Genomic DNA, 23797 nt, shown 5'->3' with positions numbered 1-23797 from the left:
ATGCACTAACATTAATGTTGTCAGCTCTCGGCTAATGTGGACCAACAACGAGTTAACGTCTTTACTTCAGCTGTGTTCCTGTGTGAGTTGTGAGGAGAAGAAGATTAATTTCCTCTTCCTGTCAAACAGGAAACTGTTCAGTACGTGAGCCGGTTGAACAAGACTATGACTTCCCCTCTGTCAATAAACACACACACACACACACACAGGTTGGTACAGATCAGTCAAGCCCTGTGCTTATGAGTTTTCATCTCTCTTTCATTTTCTTTCTCCAGTTTCATCATTCTCGCCTCTCTCGCTCTCCTTCTCTTTCTCTCTTCCCTCCCATTTTTTCCTTTCTTTTTCAGCCTTATTGTTTTTCATCGTCTCTCCATTGTTCTTTCGCATTCAGTTTCTCGTTCTTGCTCATTGCTTTTCTTTCTCTCTCTCTCTCATATCAACCTTCTCTCTCCCTCTCTCTGTCTCTCTCCCTTAGGCTAGCAGTGTTTATATTTCAGTCGTTTATTTCTACAAATGTCAGACAGTGTTTCTGCCCTCCGTCTATTGATCCACTGAGAGAGAGAGAGAGAGAGAGAGAGAGAGAGAAAGAGAGAGAGAGGGAAAGGCAGAGACAGAGACACAGGTAGAAAGAGAGACATAAAGGGAGGAATGGGAGAGATGAGAGAAAGGAGGAGAAGCAGATGTATGGGGTAAGAGAGATTGATGAAGAGAGGGACAGAGAGGGAGAGAGAGACTGAGGAGGGGGAAAGAAAGAGCGGGATAAAGAATGAGAGAGGTAGAGAGAGGCTTGAGTATTTTAATCACTCTTTCTCTCAGTTCACTGAACAACCACAGACTGACTCAGACCTTCCCCTCCTCTTCTTTCTTCTCTAATTCTATCCATACCTCTCTGCTCCCTCTATCCTCATAGTGCCAATATCACTCTACCAAGTAAAACAAAGATAGATAGAAAGACAAAACGAACAAGATGGATAGATAGATAAATGGATAGATAGATGAACAAGTGGATAGTCGGACAGGAAGACAGATAGAAAGAGGCATGTGCAAAGATGTAGTGGAGATCTAAACTCAAGTTACTCACCTTTTTATTTGCAGAATACAGTTTATCACCGGTTTATCACCAGTTTATCATATATTTTTCAGCTCACATGCATCTTTATGACCCAAATTCATAGTATTCATTATAGTAAGTACTGTCAACGGATGTAAGTTATATGAAGACACTCTCATTTAAAGGAAAAAACGGCATAAATTCATGCTATAATTGATTTTTGTATTATATTGGTGGTTGTTTGCCTTAAGATGATCACCGACTGGAGGTCAAAGTTTACCCACCTATATATTTCCCACTACATGACTTGGTGTGTGTAAAGTGTGTAGTATCTGTAGAGAGGGCCTACCTGCACATTTGGTGCGGGTGATAAGTGGAGGTCCAGGCATGCCTGTCCCTCCCTCTCCCGGTCTGGTGAGTAACACTCTGATCTCGTACTCTGTGTCTGGGTCCAGGTGCCATAACTTATAGTTGGGAGAGTTCACAGCGTGAGTCTCCGTCCAGCTGCCCGATGTCATGCGGTATTCGACCTAGGGGAAATAACAAGTCATATTAGTATTAGTAGCATTAATGAGACTCTCCACATGTCACAGTTAAGTTATGAGAGCTAACAGCATGGCTCTCTGTCCAAATGCCTGAGGTCAGATGATATTCATCCTACAGGAAATATTATCATTGATTAGCTGATTCCCATTGTAAACCTCTATAAAATACCCAATAAACACACATGTGACCGCATACCAATTCATTTAAATATTAATGTACTAGCCCAAAATCACCACTCATACCGCTACTTATGTGTCGCTTAGCAACCACTTTGTTTAGCTGCTGTTCAAGAACTTTATTACTAGGTGGAATAATAACATTTTATTATTATGATCGTTTAATTACAATTTATTAAAAATAAAAGATTTATTGGACATTTAGGTTCTCTTTTTATTACAAATAGTGTGTAACATAACGACCGTTTTATAAAAGCAATAAGCCACACTGGAGGCCATCATTTACAGTGATTTTATAACAGCTAAGAGGCGTTAAGTACCGCCTCTCATGGCTTATTGCTCAAATATCATACAATATCTCATATCTTATGATGCCTGGAAAACATACCTCTTTCAGTATAATAGGCCCATCTCCAAATATGGAGTTAGCATTGAGCTGAATCAGCAGATACGTAGGGCCGACACCTAGCAGCTGGGGCGGGGCGATGGGGCGAGGAGGCTCTGAGGAGAGGAACACAATGAACAAGTTCAATTAAACTACAACATACAAATTTAGCTGAGACACCAACACAGACCGCTAATTGCAGAAAATGCAAGCAGGTTTTTTTTTTTTTGCTTTCACTGGATGACAGGGAGAACAAAACAGCCAACATGTCCAACACACTGCAGCCATTAGGGTTTGGGTGGGATGCAAATCCTGGTTAGGGTAACGGGCCACCGGGTGGTTTTAATTGAAGTAAGGACACAAAACGGTGGTGGTGAACTCAAAAATGACTCAACCAAACTAGGGTCTCTATTGTCTCCAGGCTTAAAAACCCTTCTCTAACTCATCTGCTTCTCTTTATCTACTTCTCCTTCTTTGTGATTGGTATAGATTAAATAAGGGAAATCGATAAGGGATTTTCCTGGATTCACCTCAGAGTTAGTGTCCCTACTATTTTGTATGTTCAGTGTATAAAAATGTTCAAAAGTATAAAAAATAAGAGATTCCACAGTGGCATTTTAATATTAAAGATTATCTGATTGTATTTCTGCTTCATCAGACAGTATACAGTATCATTTGAAATTGAGCCAGGCACTAGGTCCCATGATCCTCTCAGTGAATGTGTGTGTGTGTGTGTGTGTGTGTGTGTTTGATGGATGTGTGAAGGTTCAGGGCCAGTGAATCAGATCAGTGCTAGCTGTCACGCACACGTGATTGAAGAGCCGACAGCCCAACACACACAAACAACCTAAACACACACGCTGCATCAAAGATTCATCTACTTGACAAACACTCACACACACACACACAGTTCATACACACATGAACTAATCACAAACACTAACCACACACACACACGTGTACTACTATCACACCAGATACACACACTCTGATCCATAAACATCTATCTCCCATGAATCATACACATCTCTCTCTCTCTCTCACACACACACACACACACACTAACACACACTCTCAAACACACCAATACACACTCAGTTTTGCTGTCTGTATGGAGATAGAAAAGATGATTATTTTTGCAATAACACCAATCCAGCTTCAATCACATCATATCAAAGTATTATCTGAATTATCTGTGTGTGTGTGTGTGTGTGTGTGTGTGTGTTACTGTGTCCTTTAATAGTTATTTATATTTTGTATTGCTGTCACCTCTTTCTGTTCTCCTTGTGTGTGTATGTGCGTGTGTGTGTATTTGTGTCTGTGTGTGTGAGCGTGTGTGTGTGCTGAAGACGGCTGTCAGAGAGGTGCAGGCTGGGAAATGTCTTTTTACCAACAGATGAAACACTGTAGTTTGACAGCACGCGTGCACGCACGCACACACACACACACACACACACACACACACACACACACACACACACACAGTGTTGAATCCAGATAATGAACGTTGAAGTGAGTTCAGAAAACCAACAACATCAACAACGTGTCAGCCTGCAACGCCGTCAAATAAACAAAATAAACAAAGTTGATGATTAACAAACAAATGAACAAGTAAAGAAATAACTCAAAGATACATTTATACTATATATATTCAGATAAAATAAAACAAAAAGATAGTTTTTCTAATGTGTGTGTATGTGTATGTGTGTTTGTCTGCTTGTATGCTTGTGTGTGCACATGAATGTGTGTGTGTGTGTGTTGCTTAAAAACCTATTGAACATCTAAAAGATAAATAATAGAGATAAAAATGAAACAGTGAGGAATGGAAGTGGGTCATTACGTGACTCAAGAGAGAACAATACTGGAATGGGTTCACGCTTTTGATTTTGTCCTTTTTTTTTTGTTCCATCACTTGTCATTTGTAAAGCTGACCTAAAAAAAATATAACAAATCATTATTGATGTTGCTCTGCGATGGTTTTGTTGTCACAGTCGCTTTCATTATTAATCACATGTGTGAACCTTCTCATTATTTCTCATTTTTGGGTCAAATGTAAATAACAAAAAAAAAAAAGAAGAAAAATCCACATCATGGAAACTTCAATCCTCATCCGTTTGTGTGATTAAGTTTCTTTTTTCCCCACTGTCACCTTTATTATTGATATTAGATGAGAAACTCCTGATGCATTTTATTTTCAGGGGGATTGGCAGCTTGGCTTCAATCATCGAGGTATTTTCTGATTTACTGTAAGATTTATGCGCTAGTGAGTCACATCAAGGAGACAGAGAGAGAGAAAGAAAGAAAGAAAGAAAGAAAGAAAGAAAGAAAGAAAGAAAGAGAGGACAGTTAGTTTGTTGCTGCCCGGTGACCGGCGCCCACTAGGCATGTTCTTGTTTGTTGTTCATCGTCAGCAACCTTGTCAATAAAGTTTAGCTTTCACAAACCACTGCTGACATCACCATGGAACTCATTGGAGGACATCTGACCTCGAGAACAAGGGAGGAAAGTGTGTGTGAGTGTGTGTGTGTGTGTGTGTGTGTGTGTGTTTCAGCCCTATCGATAGCCAACAGTGGTAGTTTTCAGATTTTCTACAGTTCCATACAGCCTGAAGCCCCACCTGTCACTAACACTTAGAGTGAGAGGGCGGTAGTGTGGATGAGTGTGTGTGTGTGTGTGTGTGTGTGTGTGTGTGTGTGTATGTGTGTGTGTTAGGTTAAAGAGAGAAAAGGACATTTTGAGAGTGGACCATTTTAGGTTTAAGGGAGTTGATGGGGGTTAGGGAATGAATGTAAGTCAATGGAGTGTCCTCATAAGTCTGATACGTGTGTGTGTGTGTGTGTGTGTGTGTGTGTGTGCGTGTGTGTGTGTGTGTGTGTGTGTGTGTGTGTGTGTGTGTGTGTGCGTGTGTGTGTGTGTGTGTGTGTGTGTGTGTGCGTGTGTGTGTGACAGTAATGTTGCAGGAGCTTTTTAGGCCATGGATTGTGTGCGTAATGCAAGCTGGCATGGTGATGCATGTGTGTATGTGTGTGTGTTGGTGTGTGTGTGTGTGTGTGTGATACGAGCTGGCGTGATGATGCGCTCTGTCACCGTAGTAACCAGAGGGCAAGGCTTTATTAGAGCTAGGCTCTGACCAAACCACTAGTGACACACACATACACACACTCGGATACAGAGAGTCAAACTCTCACAAACCTCTCTCTCCCTCATGCACACGCACACGCACACGCGCACGCACACACACATATAAGGGCATGGATTTCAGTTTAGAAGTGGTAGGGACATTTAAGGTGGGGGGTCCGGGGGTTCTCCCCCAGTGCAATTTTGGGCATTTTTTAGACTATTTGGTATGACTTATGGCACCTTGAGTATTACAGTAATTTTAGTGTTTTAATCATTATTTACCCTCAAAAACAAATTAGGCCATATAACAAATACCGTGAATACTGTTGGCAGCTATTGTGATGATTTGACCGTTGACCTTATTACCCCCAAATAGAGCTTTTCATAGAAACACATGTGTATATATTCATATGTTATGTGATTAATGTCTCTCTGTGGGCAAATTTATTCAAATTCACTCAAAGATAACATATATGACATACCACTGCCACATATTTGGCTAACGTTACAGTCAATCAGATAATAGATAGCTACATATTCCTTATCTGTCCTTGTCATGCTAGCTAGCAAGCAAACCTTAGACAAATGTTAGTGATTTCAGTTGCAAAGATGAATAATGTGTAGCCAGTGCAGAAAATTGCCAAGGAAAATAACAATGACAAGTCTGTCTGTTAAATTCACTTAAACACATTGTTTTCACTCATCACTCACATTGGGTTGGAAATAAGACCGGATGTCTAATTCTCAACATTTTCTCAACACAAATTGGCAGCTCCGCGGCACAGACTAAACTTTCTGCACCTGCCATTTGATTGTGGGTTTGTCTGTGCACTGTGATTGGCCTGAAGGTCCAAACAACACCAACTTTGGTGTAAAAAACGAACCAAACCAGTGTCGGAAGAGTGGAAGGGACAACATCATGTTTTCAAAAAAGTGCAAGAGATATGTCCAGATCAGTTATATAGAAATCAACATGCATGCACACACGCACACACACAGATAATTCAGATAATACTTACTTTTATATGATATGATTGAAGCTAGATTGGTGTTATTGCAAAAATAACCATCTTCTTTCCTATTTTCTATAATTCTATTTCTATTTCTAACTCTATTATATCCTGTTCATCTACAGAAAGACTTGTGAGGCAGGGCTGTCGTCCTGTTGTCCATCTAACCATTCCTTCCTCTATATCATTCATCCATCCATCTATCTATCCATCTGTCTGTTCATCCATCCATCCAGCAGCATTTTAGCCTCCAGACCACATTTTTTTCTTGTCTTGGACTTGGAGTTGGTTCATCTTGGTCTTGGTTTTGTCTTAAATATGTATTCTGTCCATTTTCAAATTTCTGCTGGAGGAAGAGAGAAAAGTCCCTCCCATGATGCACCTCTCTGTTGGTCTTTCTCTGGCTGTGACAGCCCTGCCACACACAGGGAGAGGCTGATGGTATATCTCTGTCATCTCCATGTTATAAATATCAATAGACTGGGTCTGTGTATACGTGTCCTGAAGCAGTCCCACATCTCCCAATGGACCACTTTTCAGGAATTGAAAATTAAACCTTGCTTACTGTCCTGTTGTTGAACATTTTTAACATACATTTTTAATTTTTAATGTATTCAGGCACACTACTCATCAGATCCCTACCAGATATGTGGTTCTTCCTCTGCTAATTTCTCATCTCTTTCTCTCTCTCTCCAGTTTCATATCATGATAAATCAATATCACAAATAAAATATTCAGAGCAAAAACATAAAAGTAATACAGCTGAACTCTGTCTATATTCATAGTTATCAATGTCCTAGAGAAACCTCGAATCTCCCACAAGCAGACTTTTCAGGAACTGAGAAAAACATACTCCCTGTTCCTTTGATTTCTCTCTCGCTCTTGCTCATCTCCCATCTGATATTTCCAATAAATAAACATGAGGCTCCTCTCTTTCCACATTCATACATGCAGTCCTCATTCTTATATTGTGACATCTTTCTAACAACCAGACTGGATCAATATTCATAATGGCCAGAGTCCTTTATAGCTCCAAAAAAGCAACTTTTCACGGTTTGTTAAAGTGGCAGGTTTTCCCGTTGACGTCCGGCTATCAAACACACTGCGCTGAATCGGCCTTATTGAATGTGAATCTCCATATTTTCATATATGTAGATTGGTTGTATTCATGTTTGGACACTTGCTTCCTGCTGCGTCGATTCCTCACCTCTTTCCTCTGCCTTCTCATATTCACAAAAGATATTCACGATAAATAAACATGAGCCACTCACATATTCATGCTCAATCAGCGGGGTCCTGTGGAAAACGTGTACCTCCAAAAAGCTTGTTTTTCTTGACCAAAGAAAAAGGAAACCCTTTCACTGGTGGTCCCACTGGGAGCGATAACCCTTAGCCCGGCAGTGTCAGAGCCATTGAGCGACACAGGGAATTGAACCCCTAGCCCTGATAGTGTAAGCGCTCCACTATCTGAGCGAGACAGGCCAATATTCATATTCATATTGAGAGTGATGCTCGCTGCTGCTTTGATTTCTCATTTCTCTCTCCTCTGCCATTTCTTATGCAGAATAATAAACATGACTCGGCTCGGCTGTTTACATATTCAGACATATTCCTGATTCTGATATGGATATTCTGGGGATAATGAGCTGAGTATTTACATTCAACTTTTCTTCACCATCTCCTCTTCTCCCCCACTCGCCTTCTATCTCCCACTCTTCTCCTTCCCTTCTGTCACTCCCATATCACCTTCTCTCCCTCTTTCCCCCCCCCCCCCCCCTCTCTGTCTCCCCCTCTCTCTCTCTTTCTATTTCTCTCTCTCTATCTCTCTCTGCCCTCCTCCTCTCTCTCTCTCTGGGAGATGAATTGAATATGTAAGCTATTGGATGTGAATGAATAAAGCATCCCATCTCAAACACACATTGGTGACACCTTATTAACCACATGTCAGCTGCACATGACAGTTAGAGCGCGCGGGGCACACACACACACACACTCTCTCACATTTTCCATACACACACAATACACGTCCGCACATAGACACAAACACGGCCGGTTCACACTGACACGCACGTGCGCACACACATGCACATGTATAAACACACACAGAAGCAGGAGCCTGGCATACACACATACATTTACATATAACAGACAAACACACAATCTCGCTCATTAGTCTATATTGTATTAGTGAGTTGTATTTGACACAGTGAATCTGCTCTTGATATGAAAGATATATCTTTTCAAAATTGTGCTTACTCCACTGTCTCATAGTAATAACATAAGACCGGGTCAAAAAAAAAAACTGCTGGGTCAACAACAGGGTCATGGGAATATTAAAATGGGCCCCCAAAACCTTTCAGGAGAAATTGGTTTCCAAAGCTAATGACTGTGATGTCACCACTGCCTTAACTTACCTTACTTTCCACTGGATACTGACATAAAGCAGAAACACTCTTAGAAAAACACAAACTTAAAAAAGATCCTCACCTCTGACGATCAGGCCAGCAAAGTTGGACACCCCGGAGCCGCGCTCTGATTGGGTGACACAGCGGTACAGATCTTGATCCTGATTGGTGACCTCTTTGAGGCGGAAGGAGGCGGCGAATCGTCTGTGGTTGATGTTTTTAGTCTGAGCCACAGGGATGTCTTCGCCATTTCTCCTCTGAAAGACAGACAGGTAGACAGAGCCGGTACTGCAGGGGCTGATGGGGGTGGGGGGGTTGACTGCCTTGCTCAAGGTCGCGAGGCAGCACTGCACCACGCACACACGCCCGTGCACACACACACACACACACACACACACTCACATTCCATCACTCACTGACAGCAGGTTTGAAGGTCATCGCCACAATAGAGCCATAATGAAATCAGCAGCTATTAAACTCTTAATCAAGTTAGCAGCTAGGATGTATAGCCTGGAGAGAGCTGTGTGTGTGTGTGTGTGTGTGTGTGTGTGTGTGCCTGTGTGTGTGCGTATGACAGTTTATTGTTGGATGTACAGTACCTGTCCTGAGGGAGGTACATTGAGTGCTTTCTTTTTTCTTTTTGTCCTCATTGTCTATGTCTCTACAGTATATGTTTGTATATACATACATATACTATATATACGTGTGCAGTCATGGATTGTTGTTCATCTAGTAGCAATACATTGAAACGGGGCATTCTGCGTATATGTGTGTGTGTGTGTGTGTGGTGATGACCGTACCTGTAGCCAGAGTTTATTGTTTGATGTATCTCGTCCGGTAGCGATACACTGAAACGTGGCGTTCTGCCCAGCGTTCACCTCCACGTCCCCCAGACGCAGGAAATGAGGGGATTTATCTACAGGAAATGAGGTCACAACGAAAATGAAATCAGATCAATATGCTACTAGTAATGAGGTTATGGCAAGGTTGTATGATTTGTGCTTTAAAATGCTTTTGGTTTGGTTTTATTTGGCTGTAGGCAGTGGAAATGTGGTGACAGAGCCAGAGGGAATTATGGATACAAATAGGTCGGGTTATTACAAAGCATATATATTTCTGGACATTTTGTAACCCTGAGGAATATTATTATTATTACTGCTATTAGAGTTTACTGAAGTCCAAAGAAAGCACAGCAGGATAGCTTATTGCCATTGGGAGGTAACATCAATGTCACATCCGGTATAATTCGCATAGACTCCAATTCTAAACTACCATGCTAAGATATGAAATAAGCCTTTTAGGCCCTGAAGATGCAGTTCGACTTTGACATTTTCATTCTGGGGAGGTGATTGCAATCATAGATAGCAGCTACTATGGTGATGAAACGAAAACACACACACACACACACACACACACACACATACACGCACACACATACACGCACACACACAGACACACACACACAGACACAAGCTTGTGTGTCCAGAAATGCAGCTGTGAGGATGAATGCTTCTACTGTGGAGACTGAGGACTAATTCCATTTCAAATACTTGTTCCCTACAGGGTATCTTTGTTCTCTTTCCCATTAGGTGCCCTGGTCCTCTCCCTTTCAGAGACCAGGGCTCTTTTAAATTTCCTCAGAATCCCTTCGTTGGCCAAAAAATGTCCAGGAATTTATAATATTGACAACTTCCAACAGGGCAATCTCACATACAGTACAAGGGGAACATGCAAGACTGATTTCAGTGGCACAATTCCTAATAGACAGATGGACCTGATTGTCCAAAGTACTAAATGGATTCCTCAAAAAATCTACTGATGCACACTAGCTAAAGGAGTTGTAACTGCTTCCTTGTCACTGTTGTCACATGGGGACCCACTAGGAACAGGCGTGTGACCCATAGTTTAACAAACCAGGCTGTATAGTTCCAGGTAATACTTTGCACTCACAACTCTTAGATCGAGGGCTCTAGCAGCAAGGAAACACTGAAGGGAAGGAGAGAAGGGGACTTAAAACGTAGCAAGAATTTAAAATGGATCGCAACTCTCATCTCTCTCCTCTCAGTACTAGACAAGACAGCTACTGTTCAGTGTGTTTGTGTAACTGTGTGTGTGTGTGTGCGCGCGCGTGCGTGTGTGTGTGCGCGCACGCGTGTGTGTGAAAATGCTGAGTGGTCAGAATCTTCTCTCTCCATGATTGCCCTAATACTGTCTCATTTCCCGCTTCACTCTCTCCCACTCCCTCTTTCTCTCTGTCTGTTTCTCTCTCTCTCTCTCTTTCTTTTTCTCCATCCTTCCCTAAGACTGTCTTTCTCTCCTCTCTCTGCTCCTCGGTCTTCCTCCCCCTCTCCCTCCTCTCCCTTCCACCTCTCCTGTGTCACCTTCCCACTTATCTACCCATTCAACTGCAACAGAAACCATCCTAGGTACAGTCTAATTAGTGGCCAAAGCTATCAGCGTCTATGCAGCGAACTAGGACTAATTGCTGGCATGCTAATGACTCACCGCATGGGTAGCTGAGCACCTGAATGTCGTCTATGGCGATGAAGCCGGCTTTGCTGTCTGAAACCTCTGCTTCAAAGATGACCTGAGAAAAGAGATGCCGATTTTGGTATTATTATTATCATCATCATCATAACTACATAACATTTAAGAAGAATGTGTGATGAATGTATTGATCTACTGTGTATTTGAATTTGTTTTTTATTTGCTGTTATACAAATGTATAATGAAAGTAAGGAATGTTAAATTAGCAGAGGAGAGGAGGGAGAAATGCAGAGGAGAAGAGAAGGAAAGTTATGCTGTGAGGCAGCGAATTCCATTTCTGACCCTCCATTAGCCTGAAAATGGAACAAAATAAAAATGTACAAAACACAAAATACAACAACAGCAAAAAACACTGGGAATGCTGCTCCTAGGAGAAAACGGAAATTACATGACAAACAAATGCTCTGCTTGCAAATCAAGAACCTCAATAGCACTGTTACCAAATCATCAACCCTCTATAGCACTGTTACCAAATCACAAACTGCGCCTCTGGACTGTGTTTTAGATGCATTTTGGACATAGAAGCTACTAAGTAAGCACATTTCAATTCAAAATTGCTGCCAAGGTGACGGACAGAACCTAAGCTGTCAGGGGCAGATAGAAAGTCACTGGCAGCCACTGGAAATGGGCATAAAAATAGATAAATACAACGCTAGCATTATCTCGTAAGAGACTGCTGTGAATTTAGATTTAGATTTGGACATTGGCCATCGAGCCAGAAAGGACAGATGGGACACTTCCTGTTGGATCATGGTAATCTACTCTGGTATACCTAAGATGGCTGCCATAGAATTGATAATGATTAGTAATGAAAATCACTGCAGTGTGGACGGTAAGGTGGAGACGGAAGGGTTAGCAGGCTATGAGCCACCTAAACTACACTCATTTAGACATACACACACACACCTGTGATCATTTCATCAGCCAACTGATTTGATGTTTATGCAATCTATCCCTCCGCCTATCCGTCTTCTATCTATTTATGCTTGTCACTCTCCTACCCTCCCTCTCTTTCTCCTTTTCCACTTGTTCATTCTCCCTCTCACTATTCGGCTACCCCTCTATCAGCCTCTAACAGTCTCTCCTCCTTTTCTTATATGGTTAAGAATACCGTTAATACTGTTGAGAAGTTCATCCGAAATATCAAAATTACAAAAATGTTGAGTGGAAATAATTTTCCTGACTCCAGTCATTAAGCTGAAACATTTTCTAGGCACCTGGTATGGAAGCATGTGAATAAGCAGACCACTAGTTTGCTTCTCTGTATTTCAAAACACAAAAACTATGGCATTGAAAAATTATCAGTTTGTGAGTTGTGATTATGATATTTATTTTTTTGCTAGCCTGGTCCTTGAAGTGATATTTCTACACTGCAGTCAACAGGTGCTTCCATTTTCCACCATCCCATTTTGTCGACCAGTCTGTCAGAGGTGCGGATAAAGTCAATTCTCCTCATCCTCATCTATTTCTCCTTCCCTCCTCCTCTTCCCTGTAGTCCTCCTACTCCCCTCACTCTTCATTTCCTCCATCATCTCTCCGTCCCGCATCTCTCTCTCTCTCTCTCTCCCCATCACCCCTCTTCTCTCTTTCTCTCCCTCGCTCGCTCGCCGCCTCTGTTTTCTAACGGTGTTTACTCAGTGAGGAGCGCTGTAATGAACAGAGGAGGAGGAGAGGAGGGAGGGGTCGGAGAGAGAGAAAGAGAGAGGGAGCGGGAGAGAGTGAGAGAGGGAAGGAGAGCGGTTGTTGTCATTCATCACCTGTAAAAGGAAATCTGCCGTGAACTGTTTACCCATAGCTTATCATCCTCTGCTTGTCACACTCTGCCCCTCTCTGTCTCTCTCCCCTACCAATCTATCTTGTCTCTCTCTCCTATCATCTTTCACTCATAGCTCACAGTGGAGCGGAGCAGAAAGGCATCAGTTGACTTTTAATACCTTCATCTCTCCGTCTGTCTGTCTGCCCGCCTGCCGCCGCGGTCTGCTGATCATTGCAGCCGCTTGTTATTATAACCACGTTTCTCTTGAAGCCATAACATGACCTGCTGACTTCTGTCCCTGTGTGTGCATGTGTGCGTGTGTATATGTGTAAATTCTCGCATCTCTGAGAAGTTCACTTTTTCTAGAGAATACTAAAAACAGCATAACTTCAACGTTAATGCCCATGAATTTCTGAAACTGCTGGTTTTGTATGGGTTCCATCAAGCCTGGGGTCATGGCAGCCGGGGCACAAACCATTTCTCATTTTTGCTGTTTGTTTGAATTTACTCATCAGCGACGTGACCATCTGAATTCGGTGATTCATGGGTCTGGCGGTGGTTTCCTCTAAGGAGATATGTCGATCATGCAAGCGTCAAGAGCTCTGGCAGGACTCATTAGTTTCTAGGCTGGATTACTGATAGCTTGTTTTTACAAGTTCTCGCATGGGTAAAACAAGTCCTTGCTCAGGAATGATGAAGACGGAGGACTGAAATATCATCGGTCCAGAGCAAGGTTGGCCGATAGCGTATATCCTCCTGTCAACCACTCGCATATATCACCCTGTTCCTGTATGGGGATTGAATTCAAATGTATTTTTTTAAGTCTGCAAGGAAGGGGCATTTTTCCATTTTCCATTATAGCATTAGTAGTAGTCCTTGCAGTCAAGAAAAGAACTGATGAACAAGCATCAGGTGGTGGTGCATTCCCAAAAGGAAGCAGTAGCACAAGACACTCAAGTGGGACAAAACCAGCGCACCCTGAGGAAAGCTCTGGGGAATGTCAGCTGTGTTTAGGCGTCTTCTGTGTTGGCTCTAAATACATTTTAAACCAAATTGAGCTGCCATTTAAATGTATGTTTAAGCATAGACAAAAATTATACCGTAATTTTTGTCTATGCTTGTGCTGCCATTCCAGTGTACTGCACTAGGCTATAATTTAAATTACCAAAGATCAAGGTAATTTAAATTGGCAAAAAAACAGCTAGGGTATTTCTACCGACAAGGGATTCAGTTCTTCACAGATCCCAGATGTAGGCCTATTCGTACAGTTGCACAACCCCAGTCCAGAGAACAATCCATTTGCTGATGAATTCAGGAAAGAAACCCCAAAAAACAGCTTGCCAGTCCCACGTGACACAAAATTCAAATGATTACGTGGTTACAGAGCGAATATTCAGTGAAAAAAATAGGGATTGGTTAATTTGGTTAGGTCTAGCCTTCAGGCAATGGTCAAGGAACTAACTCGGCACCTAAAGGCAATGCTAAATGTTATTCAAAAACCCTAATTATGAGGTCTACCCCAGATAGTGGTGTGTGTGTGTGTGTGTGTGTGTGTGTGTGTGTGTGTGTGTGTGTGTGTGTGTGCTCTATACATGCGTCTGCACAGTCTTCCCCTGGTGAAACCGTTCTCATTACAACTCCAGCTAAAGTGCTAACACAGAAACATGTTGGAACATGAAATAATAGCTTCATAACCTCAAATCCAATAACCTGTTCTACAGCCTGAAAAAACAACATAAGCTTCAGCAAACCAGGATGATTATATTCAATTAAAACATGTTGACACACGAGTTTCATGCTGCTGATCTCCTCCCTACTCGCTGAGGGGGACTGAGCTCCAGATGGGCCATTTGGAGGATGCTTTCACACTTCGCCTTACAGTAACATTATAGAGGGCCCCAGGCTGTGGGTATTAACATGATCTGTGTGTATGTCTACTGAGGCTACTGTTAATGAGCAGTATAGTGTCAGAACTAGAAAGACTAGCTGACTGGCTGTGATCCCTACAATCACAAATCAAAAAAGATAGAGATCGAAAGAGACAGAAAAAAAGAGAGAGATAGAGATGACAGAGAGCTGTTGTCAATTTATGTCAAATATCCTTGTTTTTCACACCAGTCATTATTGGAATCCATAAATCAACTATTGCTTGTTATACCTCAATTAGTAGCCTAATCATTTCTCTGTATTGTAAAATCATATTCACCGCAGTTAATTGTACTGTAAATTGCTTTTGCAGTATTCATCTTATTTTTGACAGTCATGCCAATAAAGCATCTTTCAAATGGAGAGAGAGAGAGAGAGAGAGAGAGAGAGAGAGAGAGAGAGAGAGAGAGAGAGAGACACAGAGAGAGAGAGAGAGAAAGAGTGATAAGAGTGACAAACTGAGGAGATTGTTGACAAAATCCAAAGGACGGCCTGAGAAACAGGCGGTCAGTAGTATACTTGGAGCAAAAAGGCAGTGTGTCCCACATACATCACATATAAACAGCTTATCACCTGATGAGACAAGACAGACACATGATTCACTAAAGACAAAGGATACACAACCTGCTATACATGTTGTAGTTGTTGATTATATCTATATCGACTGATTTATTGATGTTGTTGTTTGTTAATTTGATGCCTATGTCAGAATATTACTCAATTACCTCTTATTTAATGTTGTTAACCTTTATTGTCTACATGGTTTGTCTCCATTTACTTTGGCAACAGGAGCTGAAGTTCAATAAAGCTCATTTGAGAAATGCAAATAAAAGCAAATATGAGAGAGAAAGAAGGAGAGAGTAGGGGTGAGATGGTTAAGCTCCAACTGTAGACATGTTTACAATGTTTACTGTTAAATATGAATCTGAATTTTCTTGGTTTACAGCATGCTGAAAGAATGGAAACAGGGTAAAATGAAAAAGAACAAACAACAGACACAACAGCATCACCAACAATGTCAAAGACCACTATGGTAACCCCCCCCCACACACACACACACGCACACACATGCACACTCCCTCCCTGTCTTTCTCAGTGTCTTTCTAGCCTAATCGTCACCTCCTGAGCCTCAGTCAACACAAATAAATCAGCTTCCTGCCTCACAGCATGTGTGTGCATGGGTGTTCACATGAACTGTGCAACTGAAAAAAATTAAATATGTACATCATAAAGGCGGCAGGCATAAAGGCAGTCAGTCCATACTAATAATACTAATAATAATATTATATAATATACGGTATATATTCATAATATATAATATATATAATATTCAGAGTGTTACCTGGTATTCATTAGGCCAGAAGGTGGAGACAGCAAGTTCAGCTCTCAGCCAGTCTTTACCTAAACAACAAAATCACAGTCAACACGATCAGAATAAAATCACAATAGTGTCAGAAAAAGTGAAATGAGAATCCAAGTGGTACAGTCTTTACCAGTGTAGGACGTCACGTTCCATATGGGGTTGGCCAAGGGACCCTTGTTAACCTAGAGACGCAGAGTAACACAGAATAACTATCACACACACAATCATAGTCGCAAACAAATATCATGCCAAAGTCAGCCAAATAAAACATGGTTCACTGCATTTCCTGATGGGCTCAAAAAGGCCTCCTTCCCATTACACTGAGATGCATTCAAGAACACAAAAATAATTCTAATTTGATACATTATTGATCCCTGTAGGCAAATTCTCTTTTTGTTTGCCCCCATCAACAGGGAGTTTAGCAGCAGGGGCTGGTAGGGATTCAGTGTCTTGCTCAAGGACACTTCAGCAGGGCGGATGCTTGCGGACAAGTGGGCTTGACCCTGGGTCATCCAGTTGAAGGGCAGCCTCTCTACTCACAACACCAGCCTGCTGCCCAAGGCAGCAACAAAACCAGGAAAATGGTAATTTCCCATTAAAAATAACTGGAAATTGTGTGTTCTAACAACCTCAAATCCAGAAAGAAAAGCTTTGAAGTCCAATCCCCGATGGTAAATGAGGATGAGAAGACAAGAGTGTGAAATAAACAACTCCAGTGGAAGGGATGAAGTTTTGATCATTGCATCATGAAACGCAGCCAGCGATGAGTTAGATGCTCCCGCCCTGCGTCTATCCTCCACACTTTGATAGGAAAATAGAGGTAACAAAAACATCTTAACACACAGTGTCTCCTATGTTAAAGGTGCACATGTAGCATTTTTGAACATCAATTTATCATTGTCAAATTAATTGCGATACCTTGGTATAATTACCGTACAATGAGACCATGGTCAGGAGGATCAGCAGCCTCAGCCTCAGCCAGCAGCCTCAGCCTTTTCTTGTCTGTTTATGGAAATTATACTAATGTCTCAAAATTGATGTGGTGAAGATTTATCGGTGTTAAAATGCTACATGTAGCACCTTCAGCCATTAAGTGTCTCAGGAAATTGACCCATTACAAGACAGGTGGTTATAACCATAAAAAATGAACCTTAACCAGTACAATCTGACTTGACCCATCAGGACAAGTCAACAAGTATATGAAGTTTTCATTTTTTCTGCCCTATTCTATTCTATTCTATTCTATTCTATTCTATTCTATTCGTAACCAAAGTAAAAAGTCATTCTCCGCACCTTCACCAGGACATTGAGTGTGCCGGGGCTGGAGCCGTCGGGGCTGGTGAGCAGATAGTTGAAGTCGATACAGTGAGTATCGTTTTCCTTCATGACTGGGAGCTGAAACCTGGCCTTCTCCCCAACATCGTACTGGGAGACATCCACGTACATGTAGGAACCTGGACACAGAGACAGAGAGACATGGACCGTGTTACCATCATTTCAAAGCTATATTACATTAATACAGTCATTAACATCAAAGTGGGTCAGATTCACAGTGTTTGTGAATCTGACCTGGGTCCACACCCACGAATCACTCATTTCCGTTTGCACTTGTATTTGTTAGTAAACCACGTGACCATTTGAATACAGTGCTTGAAGGGACTGGCAGTGGTTTCCTCTGAGGAGCTAGTTGGAGTGTAGAGGCAGTGAATACTCTGACTGGACTTGCCATGCCCTCAGCCTGTGTTTACATGCATGTACCTACATGAGTAAACCAACACTTTCTGCTACTGTGATTGGTCAGGAATGATCTAAGTCGAGGACTGAAATACCATTGATTCATGAGAGGATGACTTCAGGAAAGCGGCTAAAAGAGACACATAAATAAATAAATACACAATTTATGGGGCTGGATCTAGGCTATTATCCATCACTAGTAGCCTAGTAAAGAGCCTTCTGTCTTTCCTTTTCTTTGATACTTCCCCTAAATCCCCTTTTCCTATCTCTGTATCTCTCTGATACTTCGCTCCAAGCAGTATGTCTATGTGTGTGTGTGTGTGTGTGTGTGTGTGTGTGTGTGTGTGTGTGTGTGTGTGTGCGTGTGTGTGTGTGTGTGCGCGCGTGTGCGTGTGTTGTCTCTAATGTATGCCAATGTATATTAAGCCAACCATGAAACCAGGACATTCTAGTCCAACAACAGACCACTTCATGTGGAACATTGTGAGTCTGAGTCCAGCCAGCGCCTCTCCAATCTCTGGCCCACATTGAGTGCATGCTGTCAGTTCTGGGAACTGAACCTGTGAACCTGATTTCTGGTCAGCTTCTCCGACTTCTGATTAGTGATGTACACGAAGAACTGAAAGCACCCCTACACTCCCCTCTTCCCCTGCTCTCTCCTGCACCTTCTTGCCCTGGTTTGTCCTTCAGTCAGATTCAAGCAGTGGGTTTCTTGTCGTCGTAAAAAAACAAAAAACAAACATCAGCCTTTATTCTTTCCCTTTATATCCCCATGTTTCTCTCCCTTCTGCTTCTCTCTCCTTTCATTCCTTTAGGGCTTACAATACAAGATCCACTTCCCCCCCAAATGCATAAAAACACTGCCCCCCTCTTCCTATTTCTCTGTCATTTGTTTCTCCTTTGCGATTGTGGGACTATTTCGCAGCCAGCCAGGAACAACAAAGGAACAGAGGGAATGGGAAACAAAAGAAGAGAAGTGAAGAGAAGACAAGAGATGAGAAGAGAAGAGAAGAGAAGAGACGAGAAGAGAAGAGAAGAGGAGAAGAGAAGAGAAGAGAAGAGAAGAGAAGAGAAGAGAAGAGAAGAGAAGAGAAGAGAAGCGAAGTTGGCAGGTTGTTCTATTCCTTTTTTAAACCTCTCCCTCGCTTCTCGTCTCTTCTCCCCTACTTCTTTTATGTTCTTTTGAAATCCCTCATTCTAATTTTTCTCTTTTCTCCTCTACTCTTTTCTGTCCGTTCCCCCATCTCCTCTCATTTCTGTGTTTGTACTGGGCAGCTTCCAGGTGAGAATGTGTGTAAATGTGTGAGTGTAAAGCAGGCCGTTGCTGGAAAAGAGCATAGCAAAGAGCAAATATTTCCTCAGAATATAACATAAAAACAAACACCTGCCTAAAGAGAAAGGTCAACAAGGAGCTCCTGTCTTCTATCATCTCATTTTCAGGGTGGCCTACTGAGCTCTCATTAATGGCAACCAATACAGGAAATTTGGGTCCCATTACAAAAATTTGGTAGGAAAATAAACAATATTCATTATATATCCATAAATAATATTGTCCTTGTGGGATGGCGGTGTTTATATGAAATATTATATAGATCTCCTTGGAAAATTATTCTCTCCAAGAGTAACTGAGACAGGATATACTGACCACTGAAACTTATTATTAGTCAATATATCATCATATCATATCATAACAATAATCATAGCCATCTCAAGACCTAAACATTCCAAAATACAATTTTATTTACTTCTCTATATAGTTTCTTATTCCAACTCAATAATCTAACTGGTCAAAGATGAGTTCCAACTGTGCTGATAATTACATTCTTGATTTCTCTTGTTTTTTATTCTTACGTGTGGATACGACTTGAGAGAAAATGTTTCATTCAAAGTCCCCCAGGACCTCAGAGTGTGTTTACTGTGATGAAGAGTACCTCAGGCTCTTCACTATGGGTATTTCAATATGAGTGCTGCACCTTGTACCTAGTTGACAGTAGGGCTGAACAATTAATCGAAATTTTATCAAAATTGCAATATGACCTACTGCAATTTTCAAATCGCAGGAGGCGCAATCCTACTATAAAATGAGGAAAACTCTGTCCTTCTGTCTGTCTGCATCCATTTTGCTCCTCAATGGGTTGGCCAATCAATCTGAAACTGCACATGGGCATTGAGCATTGGCATAGGCAGGGACTGACGAAGATGATTTTTCCATTTTCCCAAATTTACGCTGTTTATGCGCATTTTTGGCAAGTCTGCGTTGAGTTGTGGCGTGCACATCCCCGGAAGTCTGCATGTAGTTGTGGCACGCGCATCCCCGGGTATGGACTAGTATTTGTTGAAGGCAAAATGTGTGTCAAAATACCATTTTAATTTAAATATTGTTGTGCTGCAGAGATGTCCTGGCCATAATCGCAATTAGTCATTTTTTCAAAATCGTTCAGCCCTAGTTGCCAGTGGGAAAGTGAGTATTGAGTAATAGATAATCTGGGTGTGCTGACCCGCTGATGACAGGACAGTCACTCAGCCCATCCAGATGTTCTAGTAATCAGCTCAGATCTCTACCAGATGTTGTTGCAGTGAAATATGATGAAATGTGATCCTCTCCTGTCTGTCGTCTAATCTCACAGAATGTAGCAGCAACCTTGAATCTCATGAACTAAGAAAAACTGTCCCATACTATTGCTTAATTCCAGTCATGGAATCAAATCAAATTGAATAAAATAGTCTCTGTATTGCAATAATCCAAGCCCAGCATTCATTCTCATATGTTAAGTTATTTGTACCTATAGGCTTATATTATTACTGCAATATGCTAGCAGTATTTCACAGCTCCCTTCTGCAACCATTTTGCGGCAGCCATTTTGTATCCTGCTTTAGAATCCCGTTTTAATTTAACTGGATGACATTATCTGGTCAGAGGGAAAGTACAGTACATATAGCACATTCTTTTTTCTTCTCAGTTAATCCTATCTGTATATTAAAATGTGAATAGAATAGAATAGAATAGAATAGGACAATACAATGCAATATAATAGTATCTCCATTCCTACAAGCCAAAATACAGCACTCCCTCTCCTATACTATTGGTTAATTCTATTTGCATACTATAATTGCAGTAGGATATGATAGAGACTATACAATAGGCGGTAGGACAATGGTGATTATCAGTTATTGTTTAGCTAATCTACTGTGAGAAAAGACGTTTTCTCTGCAGAACAGACCAGAACATAGCAGGCTTCAAGTGGAACACACAACACACACACACATCAGCTTTTCAAAACCAAATACTGTAACCTAGTTATTGAATTGGCCTTTTTCTCTCTTCATCTCTCTTCTCCTGTCTCTCTCCATCTCTCTTTCCCCCTTTTCTCTCTCTCTGCGCCCCCCCTTCTCCCTATGGTAGTATTAGATTAATCCTACTTCCTGGTTCTGAATGTCTGCCTGTCCATCGACGATTCCCAAACTGACCAGGACCAAACTGGACTGGAACCAAACTGGACTACAGCCAAACAAGACTGGAAACAGACTAGACCAGCACTGTTCTCTACGCACCATCAGTGTTGTAACGCAATCTCTTTCTGTTCTGCAAACAAGTAAAAATCAGTGAATGAGGAGAGACAATTACACCTGTTCAAATGCAGCTCAACTTACATAAACAAATTCCTTGTTCAACAGCTTTGAAGCATGCTAAATTATCTCACCCTGTTGGCAGGTTTTTTTCCACAAGAAGAAACAAGACAGAAGAAAACAAGTTTGAAGCAAGGTTGATTGGTAATTTTACCAAAAATAATGACTGTATCGTTTGATGATTCTTTCATTTAATTTCACCCACTATATTATCCATGAATACAGTTAATGCGTTGCACACCAAAATATTAATGAACACATGATGGCTGATACTCTATTCTTTAATTGACATTTTTGGCACTGTCACTAAGATGGCTGACATGAGGAAGGTGTCTTTAAGATGGCTGCCAAGATGTTGTGTGCCAGCTAAAAATACTCCTATCAGTCAGAGACCCAGATATGTCACAACACACAACACACAACATGACAGAATATAACCTTTGGCACTTCAGCAAATCACAACACTGCCTGCTGCAAAATTACAACAAAAATTGATTATGTGTAGGTAAATATAGGTACATATTATTAGGTAAATAGGTTTCTTAACAACTTCCACCACCTCCACTATATCAGATTGTTACCCATGTATCGCTTTAACATGGCTGAAATAATGCCGGGGATTGATAAAATATCCAGACATCCCTGACATTACCATGTTCATGCTAAGAAAGCCGACCTCGTAACACCACTACATCTGACATCTGAAGTCTGCCAGTCTCTGACAACTGAGGTCTGCCTGTTTGTTTCTAAAATGGTTGATGTCTTAGAACTGCCACTGTCTAAAATGGCCGCCAATAGAATGACTCCACAATGTAATGATGTGGCTAAAAATACCCCTGTAACCGCCTTAAGACCTAGATATGTCACATAACAACAACAGCAGCAGCACAGTAGACAGAGGACAGTCTTCTACAGCAAAACAATAACAGCCTGCTGTACGAATAACAGCTGATGGGATCGTTTCACTTCCAGCATTTTATGCTACCAACTGAATTAAAATGAAGGCTTACGAGGTGGGATGCAAAAAGGATGCCATAAAATGGCTGCAGAAGGACATGCAAAGGCTGGAACTCAGAAACAACAGTCAAGTTAACTTTCTATGGCAAAACACTAATCACAACCTGAATGCTGAATTAATGCAGCTAATATGACGTGTTATTGCAGTGATAGTTTCCTGTCAGTTATATGTCTTTGCACTTCCCCTTTGCATGGTATGTGAAGTCCGGTATTCACTATCTTGTGTCAGCATGTACTGTGTTACTATTAGTTAGTTAGTTTCCATTATATCTCTGCACTCATGCGACAAGGACTGCAACTATTATTCAACGTTACTGACCATGTCAACAACGAAAAAAACACATTGATTAGTATTTTCCATTGTTGATTCGTCATCACATACTCAAAAGTACTTCCTCTCTCACTTTAAATTTGTATTTTGAAAATGGCTGATGTACACAGCAGTTCTGAAGATGACAAGCCATCAAGAAAGCCTTCAAAACAAAGACTTAAGTAGAGCAAAGTGTGGGAATGTAGTAGCAAAGTAGCAATATGCACACTGTATACCATCAACTTGGCTTATTGTTGACTCAATCACAAAACATACCAGCCAACTTGGAAGGATGTCTCCTATCTTGGCAAAGTACATTTTAATCCATAAACCATGATACAAAGATTCCTAAAGGCTATAAAATCGGAGCTTTGGTACCATAAGTGATACGTTTTTTATTTGATTGACTGGAATAGGCTAATTGTCAGAATAATCGATTATCGAAAGTATTGTTTGTCCAGCCCAAGACATTATTCCTGTACATTTATGAATTGTTGAAAAAAGTGAATTTGGTTCAGATTAATCTAATGTCTTCAATACAAAAATACAAAATGAAACCAGCTATTATTTTCAATACTAAACAAATTCTTATGTTAAATTGAATTCATGACATGAGTTATAGTTAGCACTGTATCACACAAAAGACAGACATCAACATCCCTTAAGTTTACCATTGTGCCATTTGACACATCAACCTTAATGTCCACCGTCTCACCAAAGCCCACTTCAGATGAGCACTAGAGGTTGGGGTTTAGTTGGTACGAATACAGTGAAAACACACACACACACACACGCAATCATTACCCATAATCATTCTATCATTA

The 23797-nt window shown here is 41.2% G+C and overlaps 1 protein-coding gene across 1 annotated transcript in view; it reads right to left on the bottom strand.

The window, feature by feature from the left end:
- Positions 1–23797, bottom strand: part of ptprk (protein tyrosine phosphatase receptor type K) — a 106310-nt gene that overhangs the window by 40472 nt on the left and 42041 nt on the right. Inside the window, exons 3-10 of the mRNA XM_071514817.1 lie at positions 17579–17739; positions 16416–16467; positions 16265–16323; positions 11199–11280; positions 9494–9609; positions 8776–8950; positions 2162–2274; positions 1401–1581 (exon numbers count right to left, since the gene is read on the bottom strand). Coding sequence (XP_071370918.1) covers positions 1401–1581; positions 2162–2274; positions 8776–8950; positions 9494–9609; positions 11199–11280; positions 16265–16323; positions 16416–16467; positions 17579–17739 — 939 coding nt within the window. The remainder of the gene's footprint in view (positions 1–1400; positions 1582–2161; positions 2275–8775; positions 8951–9493; positions 9610–11198; positions 11281–16264; positions 16324–16415; positions 16468–17578; positions 17740–23797) is intronic.

This window comes from Centroberyx affinis, unplaced genomic scaffold, assembly GCF_046629955.1.
Source record: "Centroberyx affinis isolate AG114_WGS23_722 - 3 ecotype Tasmania unplaced genomic scaffold, CSIRO-AGI_Caff_v1 ptg000290l_1, whole genome shotgun sequence".
Taxonomy (NCBI): domain Eukaryota; kingdom Metazoa; phylum Chordata; class Actinopteri; order Beryciformes; family Berycidae; genus Centroberyx; species Centroberyx affinis.
The sequence above is the reverse complement of the archived record's forward strand: the minus strand, read 5'-3'. Positions and strand labels throughout refer to the sequence as shown.